The sequence below is a fragment of the Fundulus heteroclitus genome, unplaced genomic scaffold, assembly GCF_011125445.2.
Source record: "Fundulus heteroclitus isolate FHET01 unplaced genomic scaffold, MU-UCD_Fhet_4.1 scaffold_38, whole genome shotgun sequence".
In the NCBI taxonomy this organism is placed as follows: domain Eukaryota; kingdom Metazoa; phylum Chordata; class Actinopteri; order Cyprinodontiformes; family Fundulidae; genus Fundulus; species Fundulus heteroclitus.
Window position 1 is genome coordinate 1,375,653 of NW_023396792.1, and position 16,775 is coordinate 1,392,427.

General features: G+C 39.1%; 2 protein-coding genes and 1 long non-coding RNA gene across 4 annotated transcripts in view; 1 reads left to right on the forward strand and 2 right to left on the reverse strand.

The window, feature by feature from the left end:
- Positions 1-57: 57 nt before the first annotated feature.
- polr2l (RNA polymerase II, I and III subunit L) lies at positions 58-1,170 on the reverse strand. Its single transcript, XM_012850707.3, has 3 exons — positions 1,047-1,170; positions 486-590; positions 58-272 (listed from the first exon to the last, which is right to left on the reverse strand). Exons 2-3 carry the CDS (start codon positions 578-580, stop codon positions 164-166), a joined length of 204 nt encoding a protein of 67 aa, XP_012706161.1. The 5' UTR covers positions 581-590; positions 1,047-1,170; the 3' UTR covers positions 58-163.
- An 879-nt stretch (positions 1,171-2,049) lies between these two features.
- LOC105916290 lies at positions 2,050-5,210 on the reverse strand. The gene is made up of 2 exons (XR_001165056.3): positions 4,912-5,210; positions 2,050-4,204 (listed from the first exon to the last, which is right to left on the reverse strand). It is a non-coding gene; the product is annotated as an uncharacterized LOC105916290 (long non-coding RNA).
- Positions 5,211-6,307: 1,097 nt separating this feature from the next.
- The window catches only part of dagla (diacylglycerol lipase, alpha), a 51,038-nt gene continuing 40,570 nt past the window's right edge, over positions 6,308-16,775 (forward strand). For both annotated transcript variants that reach the window (XM_012850702.3, XM_012850703.3), the window contains exon 1: positions 6,308-7,364. The gene's annotated coding sequence lies outside the window, so the exon portion shown is untranslated. The remainder of the gene's footprint in view (positions 7,365-16,775) is intronic.

Below are 16,775 nucleotides of genomic sequence, written 5' to 3' on the forward strand. Positions count from 1 at the left end.
GTTATTTAATCTTTAAAAACGTTTGCAGCATGACAACTTGAGACAATATCAAAGAAAAACATTTTTCAACAATTTTATTTAGAAAAAAATGGGTAACTGAACAGTCTTGTCCTGGGTTGACGCTCCAAATCCTGACCTTCCAAAGTCCATAAAGTACTTGGATTTATTTCTCCAGCGGAGCATAATTCAGCAGTTTCTCAATAAGATCCACGTGAGACAGCAGCATCCTTCGACAGCAGTACCGCTTCAGGCCCAGGGCATCAAGTGCATCACTTAGGAGTAAGGAGAAGGGAAGTAATGTGAATGATACGTGAACGTTATGTGAACAAAATGGGGAAAAAATGGAGAATACTGCAAACAGTAGGTTCAACGTCACAACTTGAAACTTAAGAGGTACCTTAGCATGCCACTAGTATTATTTCACATGGTTCATACCGCACCCGTGTTTATACCAGCAATTACAATAATAAAAAAAGACATCTTACCCCTCTGTGTATTCTGCTTGAAGTAAGCCGAGGTAGGCTTCCCATTTGTTGCCCACAATCTTCCCACAAGTGAAGCACCTCACCGGGATAATCATTGTTGATAATCTGGATTTAGATGAACACATGCCACAGAATTCATGTTTTTTTCTCTCCAAGGACAAGATCGCTTCAGAAACTGCATTATCACAAAAATGAGAAACTTACTAAATGTGTTTTTTTTTCCTTACTAAATATGTGTGATGCGTGTGACTCAAGCGCTTGCTACTAGCATGTTTTGCTAACAGCAGCTACAACTACCACAGCAATATCCTAAAACACATACGACTAAGCAAAAAGATAGCCCCCCCCCCAATTCTCTCTAAAATAGTATTATTATATAAATATATATATGCTATCCATTAAGTAATATAGAGGAGTAAAGCAGCTCCCTGCTTAAAGCTAATGTTAGCTCACCACGAGCCCACATTTGGTAACTGACTTCTGGTAAATGGTCGTTTTCAAAAAAAAAAAAAAGTCTTGTCCCGGTAAAATTATACGGTCTTGTCACACGTTATTACTCACCGTCGCCAAAATGGTTCGTATTAGCCAGGAAATCACAACAAAAGGCAGGCTTTACTGGGGCAAATCGAGTCCAACACACGGTTAGCAACTTCCGTCCTCTCGGGTCACCGTTGTAACAACTTCCGGTTCAGATTCCTCCAATATAAAAGCGTAAATATTCATCAGTAACAAAGGACAAGGGTGAGTTTACAGAGGACAGATGAATAAATTTAACTGGATTCACACATTTTTTTTTTCTCTTAAAATTGATCTTAAACATATCGGCCTATTTTTAAAAAAAATGGATATGACCATTTGCTATTGAATTTGAACATTTCTTCATATAATTTACTTATCCAATGCAACTAAGGTCAACGTGCACCACTTTTAAACATCTTTGTAGCTCTGATGTCCAGCTTTATGTGACAACAGCATGGTTAAACTTCTGAAATTCATTCAATCTGGCTTTCGGTGTTGGCAGCCACCTCAAAATTGTCATTCAACATTTTTTCGAACGTGCCCAATCTCTCGTTTGATAACATGAGCGGTCAATCCGCATTCAGCTTCATCCATGGATGAGATAAGAGAAAAAAACAAAGCATCAAGTGTTTTTTGAGGTCAGGTAGAAATATTGATCAAATGGGATTACCGCATATTAAATATTTACAGGTCTCTTATCAACAGTAAAATCTGCTTCAGCATGCATAATTCATATAAATAGCGGTCATATGATGGTATGGAAATGATAATGAAAAATATCAAATAAGGCCCATGGATGAATAGAAAAGCAAATCTCACAACTGTCAAATTTTCAAGGCCTGGCTGTGACAGTGGACAGTTTTCAAAATAGTCATACACATTTGTTTAGATTTGTTTTATCTAAAATACTTCTTTTTATTCATTTATCCAGAGTGAAGTTCTGTCCTCCTTGGATCCCCTGTTGTACATGAGGTGGACACGAACAAGAAGGCCTGAACACATGACAGAACATTGGGGAGGAATAAAACGAACAAAAGGTAATCACTTCGTCTGGTTCACTGTCTTTAATAAAGCTGGTTTTCAAGATCTTTTCTTTACACTTAGATGGTTGAGAGCAGAGGGGAGGGTGCATAAGGAAAATATGTTAAAGAATATAAAAAATATATATCATATCCATCATTATCATCATTACAGTCACCATGATAATTATCATCACTATTGTGGCCATCAGTAACATCATACATTATTACATCATCTATGTAATTTAATCTGCTACAGCACATATGCTAAATGAGAACTCCTACCTGAATTATTGCATTTATACGCTTTTGAAATTATGAAAATAGGAATTTTCTTCTTCTACTACTTTATTTTTTATTTTTTTAATACACTGCATAGTACAATGTAAGGTGACGTTTTTTTCGGTGGCATACTATCTTCTGATCATAGTAGAGAAGTTGTGGTGAATGTTGAATGTTTTTTTTTATATATATATCTTTTTGGTCTAAACTGTGTTTAATTTATTAAAACTAAAGACTAAATGTGTGTGTACGTGTAGGAACTAACTTTCTACTTTATAGTCAGTCTACTTGATGAGTTATACAATGAAAGCAGAAATTACTGTGAACATCTGTACAGATTAATTTATGCAGCAACAAATGTGTGTGTGTGTGTTTTTTTTCTCCCCCTTTGAGTGATTTATGACAGCAACTATACACATCACTTTCATGCTCCGGTAAATGTAAGATACTCTTATGTCATTTTTATGGTTTGTGCATGTGAGAACATGAGAAGAGCAGAGGAAAGCCAAAAACAACTTTGATATTTTGGCAGCGGCCGTTCTGTTGAATGTAACCCACATATGTTATATTGTCGTATGTTGATGTAAACAGATTTAAATATCAGAACTGTTTGTGTTTAGACATATGTAAAAGGTTATTGATTTTTGATATTATTTGACAGTAAGATATACATCTTCCCTAAGCAAAATGTATTTTAGTCCAAAAAGCATTTTCTTTCCTTAGCTAAGTCATGCTCATATGTTCTTATTCTCAAACATAAGTTTAGTAATTCTTGGTTGTTAGAGCAATAATACTGAGTGTATTATTTTGCTGATCTTAGCAGTGAAAAATCTTAGCCCAGAAAGGGCACTGATGACGTCAGAGGATCAGCCAAAATATCAAAATATGTGGGTTTGCTTCTGGACGACAAACTAAATCGGATCTTTATCTCATCAGAAAGTTGTTAACACTCTTAGCACACACTGCTTTTAAATGCACTATGCATGTTTTCAGCCCCAAACCGCTAGAGCACAGACCCATACCTAGCGGTTACTTTGGCCAAAACACGCAGAACATTCACCGTCCAGAAGCTTCACTCTCCTTCTTCCAACTCCAGACAGCCCAGGGACATTATTGATAAACAGAATATGTTTTTTGTTTCAGCACTTTTGAGCAGAATAAACTGCAACAATGACTGAATATTGAAATGCTCTACCAATATTTGTACAAAGTGGAAAAGTATTGGATTCAACTGGGTTTAGAGAGTGCAGGTGGCTATGCAATGCAGTATATGTTTTTTTTTTCCTTTTTTATATATTCTAATTACATTTTAAATGCAGTATTATAGCAACTTCATGCGTATACCAAGTATAGTTATTCTCCATATAAAGCCTTGATCAAACGTTACATAGGTTGATACACTATACACGTGGAAGCAGGCCAAAAGAAAACCTCTAAACAGGAAAAACAAAGATGAAAAAAGCACAGACTGCTGTGTCTCCCCATCGCCCATCAAACCAGAAAAGTCTGTGAACCAGTCAATAGTATTCCCATTTTAAATTTGTTTTGTTTAATTTCTCCTCGCCAGCAGCATCACTCCCAGCAAAATGGCTCCTGCCGCGATAACGGCACCACCGATGAGAAAGGGCTTCAGGTGTTCCAGAGAGTCTCTACCGGGGGCCTTTTCACCTGCTGACTCAGCTTCTGCTGCTCCATCCTGGGACGGAGGGGGGTTCTCGGGCTCGGGGGTCGCAGGAGCAGGATCAGCCTTGCGTGGTGCCGCCGGCTCCTTCTTCTCTGCTTTGGACGCTGCCTTGGGCGCTGAAGCCCCGGCCTTGGCCTTGGCCTCCATGGATTCAGGGACACAGGTGTGGTCGGGGTCCGGAAGAGTCTTTATAAAGTCAGCTTTGTGCTGCTTCACTGATGAGAGACAGCAGACAGACAGATTATCCTTCGAATTAGCCCCCCCGTCTTCACGCTATGTGCTCTGGTGTGTGTGGTGAGAATGAAATATGTATGAGGCCCTGATAGCCGTGTATAAGGCGGCGGAGCCTGAGATGTGACCTTGGGAAAAAATAGCATTGATGGGAGTGCTCCTTCGGCCATAGGAACATGAAATTGTTTATTTTGGTCACAGCTGTTGTGACATAACCACCCACTGCAGAAGCAATCATATTCACAGCTGCTTCCTGTGTTAGGCTTTCTTCTTTAGTTAAATTGGGCAGTCACAATATTTAGCAGTGGAAGCAGGAGTGATAATGCTAAAAGCCGTGCACCTCGTTGAATCCTTGTTTTTTGTGGACCCTGACATAAGAATAGCAAAATGTAAAATGAATATGCAATATATTTTTCTGCCTTTTGCCCTCGGTCTGACAACAAAACCTCATGAGTCATATGTGCTATAAATGGAGCCCAAGATGGAGGAGAGAATGGGTCGGTGGAAGAAGAAATGCATGAAAAAGCGAAGGAGGTGAAACGAAGGGGAATAGATCAGGCCGAGAGAGAGAATGCATCACAGCAGTTTGAATGTCACAAAAATGTAAGCTGGAAGCGTCCTAACAGAAAAATTGCTCGTGTTCTGAATCCTGCTGGGATGCACTCTCAAGAGGAAAATGGATGTTGCTTACCTTTCAAACAGCTGGGCTGAGATTAGAGGACTAAATGGATAAATGGATGAGGAGGAGGCAGAACTCCCAAAGTTAAGATGTCCTTAATATAGGGAAAATGAGCGACAGCAGAGAGATGGAGGACACTGAGAGCAAGAGGGAGGGGAGTGAGAAGGGAGCAGGATAGACTGGGATGTACCATCTGGTTGTCCAAAAAGGGGGGATTGTGACGTGGTGTTGCTCTCAAAAGCTTTATGGCAATATTGAGCATAATTTTCACCTATCAAACTCAGTGAATCTACAGCTGTCACTTGTTAACCACATTTTACATAAAATAAAGTATAGATAGATAGATAGATAGATAGATAGATAGATATTTTGACATATTTTTGGCCAAATAAGCAAATTGTGTATTTTATCTGTTTTTATCGTCACCCTTTAATGTTAAGCCAAAGAACCTGCGTTAAGTCAATACACTAATAGGTAAAGTTAAGGGACGTTGAAAACAGTATTTTTAATTTTTATACAATAAAACCAATCAAATAATGAGTGAATGTTTGTCTTTTAGTATACTGCAGGACTCATGTTAGAAATAAAAAGGGTGCATGTTTATTGTTCAAATGTATAAATATTCTATTGGTTCAGCCACTAAAGGTTCTCCTAACCAGCCATAACAACAAACTTGAGCAAGCCTGAGTGGTATTATACTTCAGTTTGTGTGCAATATTTATGTCACCACTTTTACTGGATAAGGCAGCTTACATTTTTCTTGCACATTGTTCTTTACGTGCAACATACCTGTCTACATTCCTGTACAGCTCTTTTTTTTTTTTTTTGCACCAATATAAACCACAGCTTACACAAAACATACCTAAATACTTTCAGCCGTATTGTTTAATATATATTTTTTTTAGTTCTCAGCTATAGTTATAGTTATTCCCTTTAATTTCAATCATTGTTATTGTTATTTCATATGTCTTGGTGTGTTCTATTTGCCCATGACTTTGCTGCTGATACAGTGAATTTTCCAACTGAGGACCAAATTTGAGAATCATTCTAGTCAAACATTTTGGTGGATAGCCTACTTAAAAAAAAAAAAAAAAAAAAAAAAATCTGTTGTCCACTGGAGTCAGGTGTAACAGTCTAGATGGGGCACATCAGACTCGCTGATATTCAGCCCCTACAAAATGATTTTTCTACTAGAGCTTTGATCTTTAGTGATTTCTTCCAAACGCAAAGAAACAGTATCATGCATATGGCAATGGAGAATCTCAACCAACACATTGTGTGTGTGTGAAAACGTGATGTTTTGTTATTTATGTTCACGTCATTGTTGATTTTATTCCCCCCCCCCTCCCCGTTTTCCTGCATCGCTATGTCGTCACTGTGGTAACGACAAACGCTGGAAAACACTGACATGGGTCCAGCGCATGCGCAACACCTAAAAAAAAGAGGTTCCAGCAGGCTCACTTTCGCCTCAAACGATTTATTGTCATATTTAATCATAGCCTTCAAGAGAGACGGCTTTCTTTCTCTGACACAAGAACAAAAAACAAAAAATAAATAAAACAAAACAGAACCTCCCTTTGGGTCCCTCTGGATGACATCACGGAGGGGAGCGGCACCCTCTCAACACGCACACTACTCTCTTTGAACCAGTTGCCGATCCCTGGGATCCACAAACCACCGGTGGCGCCATTTCTCCGCAAGATTCCCAAAGTGTCCAAACGGCGTGCCGTTCGCAAAGCCACGAAGTGAACGTAAACGAGCAATTCACGGCGTTTGCGCATCTCCCCGCGGAAGGGGAATGGCAAGTTAGTGCGCTACGTTTCGCTGGGAAACGTCTCAGGGGATGTCGGGAAGAAAGGCTGCCTCCGGTTAGTCCGTGCCAGGATCCGGGAGTCGTCCGTCCGTCCGGCTGGTGGCACCCACACGCCACTGAACTGCACCGTGAAACCCCGGGGAAAGAACTCGTCCTGGTTGTGGGTAAAAAATATTCTACCTCCACCATCAGCGGGAACCATCACGCCGAGCTCTGGCGAAAGGGAATGGGAAATGATCCGCGGTGCTCGGTGAGGAGCCGCAGCAGCAGCCGTGTTGCAGATCGGAGCGAGCTGTCAGCGCCGACTCCGGGCGCTCTCCCCGCGACGGCCGCGTAATTCGATTCGGCCGCCGGATGGTATGTGTGGGCTCTGCCTGACAGGCGGCTGAGTACCGACGAGGCTCCGGGGCTTTGGCGTGTTTGCGGGGAGAGGGGAGGGGAGAGGGAGAGGGGAGTCCATTCATGTGGCGGTTGTTGCCATGACGTCTGCATGGTTATTTCACACCAAACGCTGAGACATTTCGCAATCCATCCGCCGCCACCGGTGATCCGGCGTCGGGAAGAGGACGACTGTCGGAGGCGAGGCGGGGAGACATGGGAGAGAGAGCGGCACCGATGCAGTGGGTCTCGGCTAGGCATCGTCAAAACACAGGTGAGCAGCGGCGACAACGATGACGACCCTGACTATTGTTGCGCTGCCGGTTGGCGGTGTAATAATCTCCGCCGGGGCAGCGTGAGTGAGCACCGGCTCTCCGACAGTCAGACACCTCTGACCGCTTCTCCGTGCCCTGCGGATTGCATTAAAACGCGTCTGATTGACTTGTTGGATTTACGCATAGGGATGCTACTGCTTCCCAGAGCTGCAGCTAGCCATAACTTAATCTTATGTTCTTAAGGAAAACACACTTATCATGTAATCTGATAGTTTAAGTCACAGATCAATTGATCTTAGAGCTTAACCCAAACATCCCCCACCCCTCCCCATCCACTTTCATTAAGCTTTGATGCACTTTCTGAGTTTCAACCACCAGATAGAAGTTAGAGACATTTACTTTAAGGCATAACTGGGAGTAATCTTGTAAATTCTTAATTTTCTGTTTGATCCAAAACCACTATCTCTCTAAAAAAAAAAAACCTGCAGCACATTATTTAGTTATAGCTCTTAAGAATTAAAAATAAAATCTGGGATCTGGCAGAAACTTGTTTCATCTCCTTGCCAATCTTCAGGTTAAGTTCACAGATTTGCTATAGGGGTACACTTACTGAGCATAAACAGCTCTATAGCGAGCGACTAGCGATGCGAGTCTAGCTATCTAGCGTATCGAGCGAATCGATCGAGCTATCTAGCTAGCGAGCTAGCGAGGAGCTAGCGAGCGAGGCTATCTATCTATCTATCTATCTATCTATATATATATATATATATATATATATATATATATATATATATATATATATATATCTATATATATATATATCTATATATATATATATATATATATATATATGTGTGTGTGTGTATATATGTGTGTGTATATGTATGTTTTTCATTCTGAAGACCTGCATCCTTTTCAAGTAGATCCCCAAAAGATTATCTTTGTGCCGGACCAGCGTGCATTCCACACAGGACTGCAGACATGAGGCACACAATTTACGCTGTAGGGGATGGAAGCATGCGTTTGGGTTACTGTCATGTTTGCTTTCCTGTGTGAGGGGTTCTCGAACGTGTCTTCCTCTTTTAAAGAGAACCCGGCTCCTGCCTCTCCCCAGTGACTCGCTAACCGAGATGAATTCATGAACAGTTGGGCTATTTCTAAGCAAACGGCGTAGGACCCAAGATACGCTACCACCGCCAAGGCGGGCAGGTCGCAGTTGGAGCCGGTGGCTTTTTGAGATCCAGCTAAAGCAACCCTCTTAACTTTAGGTCAAACGCGTAGATCCGTGGTAAGCTAGCAGCCCAGCCACACCAAATGAGACTTAAGGACATGTCACATGCATATATACCAGTTATCGCTGACAAAAGCAGAAGTCAGGAACTGTAAAACAACACAGTTAATACACTGAAAACGAGCATTGAGCACTAATGCGGTGCCTGTGTATGTAGACAGAATAGGAACAACCAGGTTCAGGTAAGACGGGATAAGTTCCATATGTTGAAACCATATACACTATATTAGGAGGAATCTGTCAAAATCTTATCTTTATTATAGTCTTGAACTTCTGTTTTGTGCAGCTGGAGTTAAACGGCTTAGTCTCAGAGCGTTCCCGTTTTCCTGTAGCCAAGCCGAGACTGGACCTGTGAGCCAAGTTCAGCGTTTCCAGTTACTAACCTGAATATGGCTAACAAATCAGGGTTCATGAAAATTCACCTGTTACGCAAAGTTTGTGTTATTTTTTTTTTTTAAACAATGCACATCTTGTTATGGTATAGCTGTCTTGAAAAGGGGAAAGGTTTAAACCCACAAGAGTTTGCACCTGATTGGATTTTCTCAGCAGCACCAGCTGTTTGTCTGTTCCAGGTAAAAACAAAACAAGACCATCTCTACTTCAGCTAGAATACCTTCATCCTGTAAACCAAAGGTCCCTCTGACCATTAGGGATGGGCGATCACAATGTTTTGTGAAATTCATTGCAACTGAGATGAAAGTCATAAAAAAACAATTTAAATAATCTGGCTTTTGGGCTTTATACTTATCACTGCAAACAGAGTAGAGCTGGGCAATAAAACAAGGTTATAAAAATATGTTTGTTAAAAGAGTTAAATTATAGGATGAGACTATATTGTTTGTACCGAGATGGTCAGTGTTGCGTTAGGATTATAATTTTATGCAATCCCGTTGGTTATTTTTCAGCTGTCTCATATTTATCTACAGCTGTCTGTTAAAAAGCAATGTGCCAGTGAGACATTCAGGATCAAGCTTTGATTCAGAGATGCCTTTTTATAATCACTTTGTGAAAAGAAAAACATATCAAGATAAATATCATATATCAGCATTCATCCTAAAAATGTCGAGATATATTATTTTTGGTCCATATCACCCCGCACTAAGTCAGAGCCTCATTAAAACAAGCACTGCTCTAAAGATCCTACTCAACTATAATCAACAAGGACACTCCTCTCAAACAGTTTCACATTAGTCACAACTTTTATTTCAGCAGTCAACAGTGGTGCTAAACACCTAATCTATAGCTGGGTTCGCTCAATTTTTAACAGTAAAAGTAACAATTTCAATTGCTTTCAGCTACGAGGTTCTCAAACAACATCTGGTCGGTCGTTAATATCACCAGATGACTCATTATCAAACTGTGGTGTTTGACCAAAATGTCAATCAAACTTTACGGTCTTATCTGGTTTGATCCTGCAGATATTTACACAGGAAGCAACATCAGCGGCTCTTTTTGCACAGTTATGTTATGAGAGAACCGTCACGTTTTATTTGAAATTGTTTGGAAAATTGCGACTTCAAACGTTGCCTGATTTCTACGTCTACTCGGGGGTTTTTTCTCCGAATACCTCGGAAGCCTGGCCGCTGCTCATTAATTTAATCTGATTTAACGGGACCGGAGCTAAGGTTTTTGTCTTCTCAGCTAATTAAAGCCTGATCCTGCTCTGAAGACGAGGTACCGTAGCAGAGAGTAGATAAGTGACTCAAGTGCTGCTTTGCTACTGTTTGTTGTCTGCACAAATCCAAAGAAATCGCGGCTCATTTTGTCCTTTTTTTTAAAATCCCCACCCATCAACGGAACAACGATTATTAATTTTCAGATCAATAAGCAGGTCAGTAAGGACAGGTGTAATGTAGCTAAATAGATCAGGCCGTTACATCACTACTTATTGGTTAAGCTGTATCCTGCCACGCTGCTTGAAGTCAGTGCTTTAAACAGAAGTAATTAGTAATTTATGTGAATTTGTGCCAGCGTTGTTTTTTTTTCCCTTCAGTCATCCACATGGCTTTTCTGGTTTTCTTGCAGGATTTAGCTTTCCTGTCCTTTTTTTTTTTTTTTTTTTTTTTTTTTTTTTTTTTTTTTGTCCTCGTCCAGCTTATTTGGGTTTGATGGGGAATGTCTCACCCCGCTGGTATGAGACTTGAACGGTTCTACACTGCAAAACCAGAACTAAAAACAAGTTAAATTTTCTTAAAATAAGTGTATTTGTCCTTGATTTGAGCAGATAAATAAGACTATTTGCCAATGGAATAAGATTTTTCCTCTTAAAATAGGAACAATTCATCTCCATCATCTTATTTCAAGTGCAGGATGTCTAATTATCTTAATTTAGGGGTAAAGATACTCATTCCATTGGCAGATAATCTTATTTACTAGCTCAAATCGAGGACAAATAGACTAACTTTAAGAACATTTTACTTGTTTTTAGATCCGTTTTTGCAGTGTAGGTCCATGTTCGATGGCCGTCTTTCATAAATGACTATGTATAAAACCAGTTTATTACGTTGATGCGTTATCGTTCAGATCAGGGGGGATTATTGCCAAATCAGAAGCATGAACAGTTGTTTATTTCCTGTTGGAAAGCTTTTGTTTATATATATATATATATATATATATATATATATATATATATATATATATATATATATATATATATATATATATATATATATATATATATATATATATATATATATATATATATATATATATATATATATATATTTACATTTTGTGTTGCTACTAGAATATAAATCCATCATTTAAAGTAGATCCCCCTTTTGGCGCCGGGATCGACTTCTGTGCTTGAGGCTCGACTGTATCAGTTAGCGATGAAACCGATGTTTGTTATGTTCTGCTAAATGTGACAAACAGATTGCCTTTAGCCCTCTGCCGAAATGTTTTGGTGAAGGAAATGCTATCTGCTATTGCATGTCATTGATCTTGAATGAAATGTATGCATATGGGAAGCCGTGGCCAACTGTCTACAGCGTCTCTCAAATCTATACCTGTCTAATTTTCCAGATATGATGTTTCATTTTTTTATGTACAGTAAACTTGGGGGGGAGCAAGTTTGTGAGGGGGAATAAAATTTAAACTAAAGCTGCGATAAACTGGTTGCATAAGTGTGCTCACCCTTAAACTAATACTAGATTCACTTTTTCTGGCGTCTCACATCTTGACTTGACGATGATTTCCTAGTCTTGTAAAAGTTCTCGAAGTCTATCAGATTGTTGCAGAGTCTGACGTCCACAGGCCTCTGCAGATGATCCCGTAGATTTTCTATCAAATGTAGGTCTACACTCTGGTTTAGCCCTTCTAAAATGTAACACATATTTCCATGACGACATTATTTTGCTGGATTTTGCTAGTTGTAAAGTCTGTCTTCATTTTTCCAGCAGACACCTGAAGATTCGGGGTCAAAATAAGCCGTTATGGGGAATGGTTCACATTTTCATCCACCATGACAAAAATCCAAAGAAATGTAAGATGCTCTAGTCTCTCCACCCCTGGGCACAGTACTCTATGGTTATATGCAGTGTCCAGAATATATCTTTTCGAGTTGCGGTCCAAGATTTTCACTGTGCTTGCTTCAGACAATTACACAGTCTGCCACAAGGTTTTTAGGAGATTTTAACCAAGCCTGCATATTTTCTTTGGAAGAAAAGGCTTTTATACTACTCCTTATTTAGACATATGAGGAATACAGGAGATTATGGTCACATGTGGAACACAACCTGAACTTGTTGGACATTTGTGCATTTCCTTTACGGTTGGCTCTGTTGGCTTCTTGGCAGTTCCCCAGACAAGTTTTCAGTAATCTTTTCATCAGTTTTGAAGATTGTCACAAAGTTCTCGCTGCGAAACAGCAAAAAAAAAAAAGGCATACTGTTTGTGAGGTTTAATATCTTAAAATTTTAAAGAAGAAAGAAAGTTTATTTAAAGGGAAATTTTTTTAGCCCTTAAATACATTTTGTTGTGTATTCAGAGTCTCTAGGACAGCAGAAAATGTTGTAGTTTTTCCAGGAGCTGAATAGATATCCTTATATTCTGTTTGGGTCATATTTTTTTTGAGCAATCGGGTGTCTCTACTCTCTATTACGCTTCTTTTTTAAAACTATTATGCTGCAGTATTTGCTGAGAGGCTGCTAAAGAAGGCCATGGACTTCCAGTTTACCAATTTCTGCCAATTTTATTTATATTTTTGCTGCAATTTTGTGGTCTAAGCCAAAACATCAAGTGGATAGGGGATAGGGCTGGACGATAATTCAATAACGATATATATTGATCGATAGACGTATGGTTCAATATAAAAAACAGGGGTCAATAAAAAGTTCAATGAAAGAACAGTGCATTCTAGCCTATCATGTAGGTTACATACAGTCATTACATCTGCCCAACCAATCACAAACCCAGGATCAGCCTTCAGAGTTCAGAGAGCACAAGTTATTTTTTTATTTTTAACACTTACAGTTTTTGTAAAAAGTTCCATCCAAAAATAGAAATAAAATAGGTCATTAAGCAACAGCATAAAATGGCCAGGGCTGCACTTAAAATGTATATTTAGAAATTATTTGATAATTATCGATATCGATCAATATGATTTCTATTTTATCGATATGCTTTTATTCTATATCGTCCAGCCCTAATAGGGTAACATATTTGGTTGTTGGGTGTATTAACCCACAAAAATTATTATTATTAATAATAATAATAATAATAATAATAATAATAATAATAATAATAATAATAATAATAATAATAATAATAATAATAATAATAATAATAATAATAATAATAATAATAATAATAATAATAATAATAATAATAATAATAACTTTATATTTATAAAACATTTTATTAAACAAAGTGCTGAACCATAGGTGATAAACACAGTAAAACAAGGAATAAAACAATACAATTTAAAAACAGGTAAAAACATAAATCCATTAAAACAACCGTTACACTTTCCCCCAGCAGACTACAAAAATGGCCGATCGGGCTGAAGTGGAACGCTCTGTGACCTGGAGGGAGGCGGGGTGTGAAGTGTCTCTTTTTAGATTTAAAGAGACAGCACCAAAACGAGTTGTTCTCAGACACATCTCAGAACAGGAACTTAAGACGGGCTGTGGGGCTAAATTAACAAAGAATTCAGACCAAAGCATTTTAGTTCCACTTTATATCGACCGCAAACGAATAATGTCATTACTTGAACGGCTGACTGCAGGCACCAACGGAGCAGATAACCCCACTAATTACCCAGATAATAAAATTTCATGTTTTACTTAAGTCTATGTATTAAAATGAAAACAGTAAATACATTTTATGGATAATATTAGAGTTTTAATAATCAATATGCTATATCAGCTGCAGTTGGAATAAGTGCTGCTTTTTCCGTTATAAATTAAGACAATTGCTCAACATTTGTTGAGTACATATCGTGAAATCTTGGTCAGGTTGTCACATGGTGAGAACCTCCTGCCAACCCATGCCTACTGCAAACGAGTCATTACACACTGAAGTTTTTAATGACAATGTACCTTTTTTTTTTTTTTTTTTTCCTCCAAGCTGGTGTTTTTAGAGTGTGTGTCTACGGTCTATGCATCATAATCCGCACCTTGCAGAAATCTGAGCACCTGCATGGAGAAAATATCAATACGGTATGAAAAATTCAGCACACTTCTGAAAACCTGTGGCTGCAGCGAAGCGTTGCATGGAGGGAAAATAATAGCTGCGTTTTTCTCTCTCGGTATCTGACCAGAAACCAATCACAAATAAAGTCCTACATGTTTGTGGGCAGCGAGACGCAGACAGGATGGCAGACCACATATGTTACCAACCCGGCGCGCACATGAACACACGCAAACGCAACATTCGTGCATGCAAGTGCATTCTCCGCTGCGCATACTATCACATCGACTGAAGGAAGAGAAAATGGAGTGGGAAGAGGTGAAAGGGATTGAGTGGGTGGTGGTGGGAGAAAAAGATGGAGAAAGAGGCAGAGGGAGAGTAGGAGTGAGTGGCACATGGCTTTCAGGCTAAAAAAAGATGAGCGGTACGCAACCAAAACCCGAATCTGGATTAGCTAGATAACGAAGAGGAGGGGGGTCGGGGGAAGGCTACAGGGGGGAAAAATGTAGGTTTCCTCTGCACCAAAAAATGCTGCAGATGCACATGCTCACTTTCATGCTCATAAATGTCCTCTAAAATATTGAATACTGAATAAGTGTGTGGGTAGGAGCGAGCGTGAGGATGGGAAGAAGGAAGATGCGAAAGAAAGAGGGTGAGATGTAGATAGGAGAGGGTGAGATTCTTTAGGCTGGACAGAAAGCTGCTGTAGTGTGACACAATGGGGAGGGATGGGATAATTAGAGACGGCAGCAGCAGAAGAGCGGACAGTGTGACAAATGCCGGAGAGAATCTTGATCTGAGCAGTGTGAAACTCTGACCCAGGCACAAAAGAGACAGACTGGAGCAGATGGATGGATGGCAGCGAGCTGAGGAGGTAGAGATTTGGGACAGCTCCGCTCTCACACAGTCATGCCAAACCAACATAACTTCAACATTTTCTGTAGAGATTCTTAGTGGCCTGTCTGCCCAGCACTCGACAACATGCCAGGCCATTTTCAGCCAGCTTCGACTGTCTCGAGCAAATATTTGAGCTGTCTTGTAGTTTTCTATTAATTACGACAAATAAGGCAACCTGGCTGCAAAGCAGGCAAACAGCTCCTCTTCACAGCATATAGCTGGAGATGCACCTGTGGATCAGCCTGAGGTCAGAATTGGGCATTATTCTCTGATCCGTGGTCATTTCTTGAAATACTAAACAATCAGAAGTTTTCAACGGACAGGATTTACTTTGACGCGTCAATGCGGTTTAATTAGAAAAAGCTTCTGGACAAGCGTTGATGCAACAAAATGTAATAATTTAATTTTTTTTCATTTTCTGTTGGATTTAAAACTGCCTGAACCTTTATGTGTTACAGTCTATATATATATATATATATATATATATATATATATATATATATATATATATATATATATATATATATATATATATATATATATATATATATATATATATATATATTAAATCAGCAGGTAAGAGCTAAAAACTATAAATCAGGAAAAGAGTGAACAATTCAACTTTAGTTATATTTCATATGTAGTCAACCCTTATTTAAGGAATGGTTGTTTCAAGACATTAACTATTCCATTGGATGGAAAGTGTGTCTTTTATTCTCAATTAGCAGTTTTTGCCTTAGTATTTACCTCCCATGAATCAGAACAACACTTGTTGAAGAATAAATTAAAGCATGAAATGAAGTTCTCATGTGAAGATACCTAGTTTTTTTTTTCTTTTTTCTTTTTTGTTTTTTTTTTTTAGCGGTTTCAAAATGCCAGATTGAATTGCTTGGAAAACAGGGAACAGTCGAGTGTTTCTTTATGCTTAACAGCTTGAAAGAGTTGCCTGTTTGTGAGGTATTAAATGAACATGCGTAAAGTGTATCCACAACACCCATCAACAGAAGTCAGTTCTCAACCTGTGGGGGAAACCGTGCACGGTGATTTAACAGAACGGCTCCCTCAACATGATACCTGGCTCCCTGTGGTTGTGCGAAAGCCTGTGGCTAAGTCAAGGGGAGTGTCCCTTTGACTAATTAGTGCCCAGTTTGGTTAGCATTAGCTAAGCCTCTCTGGGTCTTCTCATGAATTTTGTATTTATTTGAAGTGGCACAGACAAGCACTGAGTCAGTCGCTACAAGTCGCTGCTTGTTCCACATAGTTTTGGCAAAGAACAAATTGTGTTTGCTCCGAAAGTGTCTCACATGTAGGTATTTAGAAAACAGAATAAAACGAAAAACAGTGTATATGGAGTGAAGGGAAAAAAATGCTTCACATGTCAAAGTAAATGTTTCCCTAATGGCCCCATGTCATGAGATTCCCCCCGTATATCTGCAACAACCCAAGTAATCCATGCATTCATAGAATTAAAAATATATTTGCCCATACATTTCTTAATAAGGTGGATTCACTCCAGGGAAAAACTAGTGAACACATGAATGAAAATAAGCCAAACTGAAGAAGACATAAAAAGCTAACAAAATATCTGGAA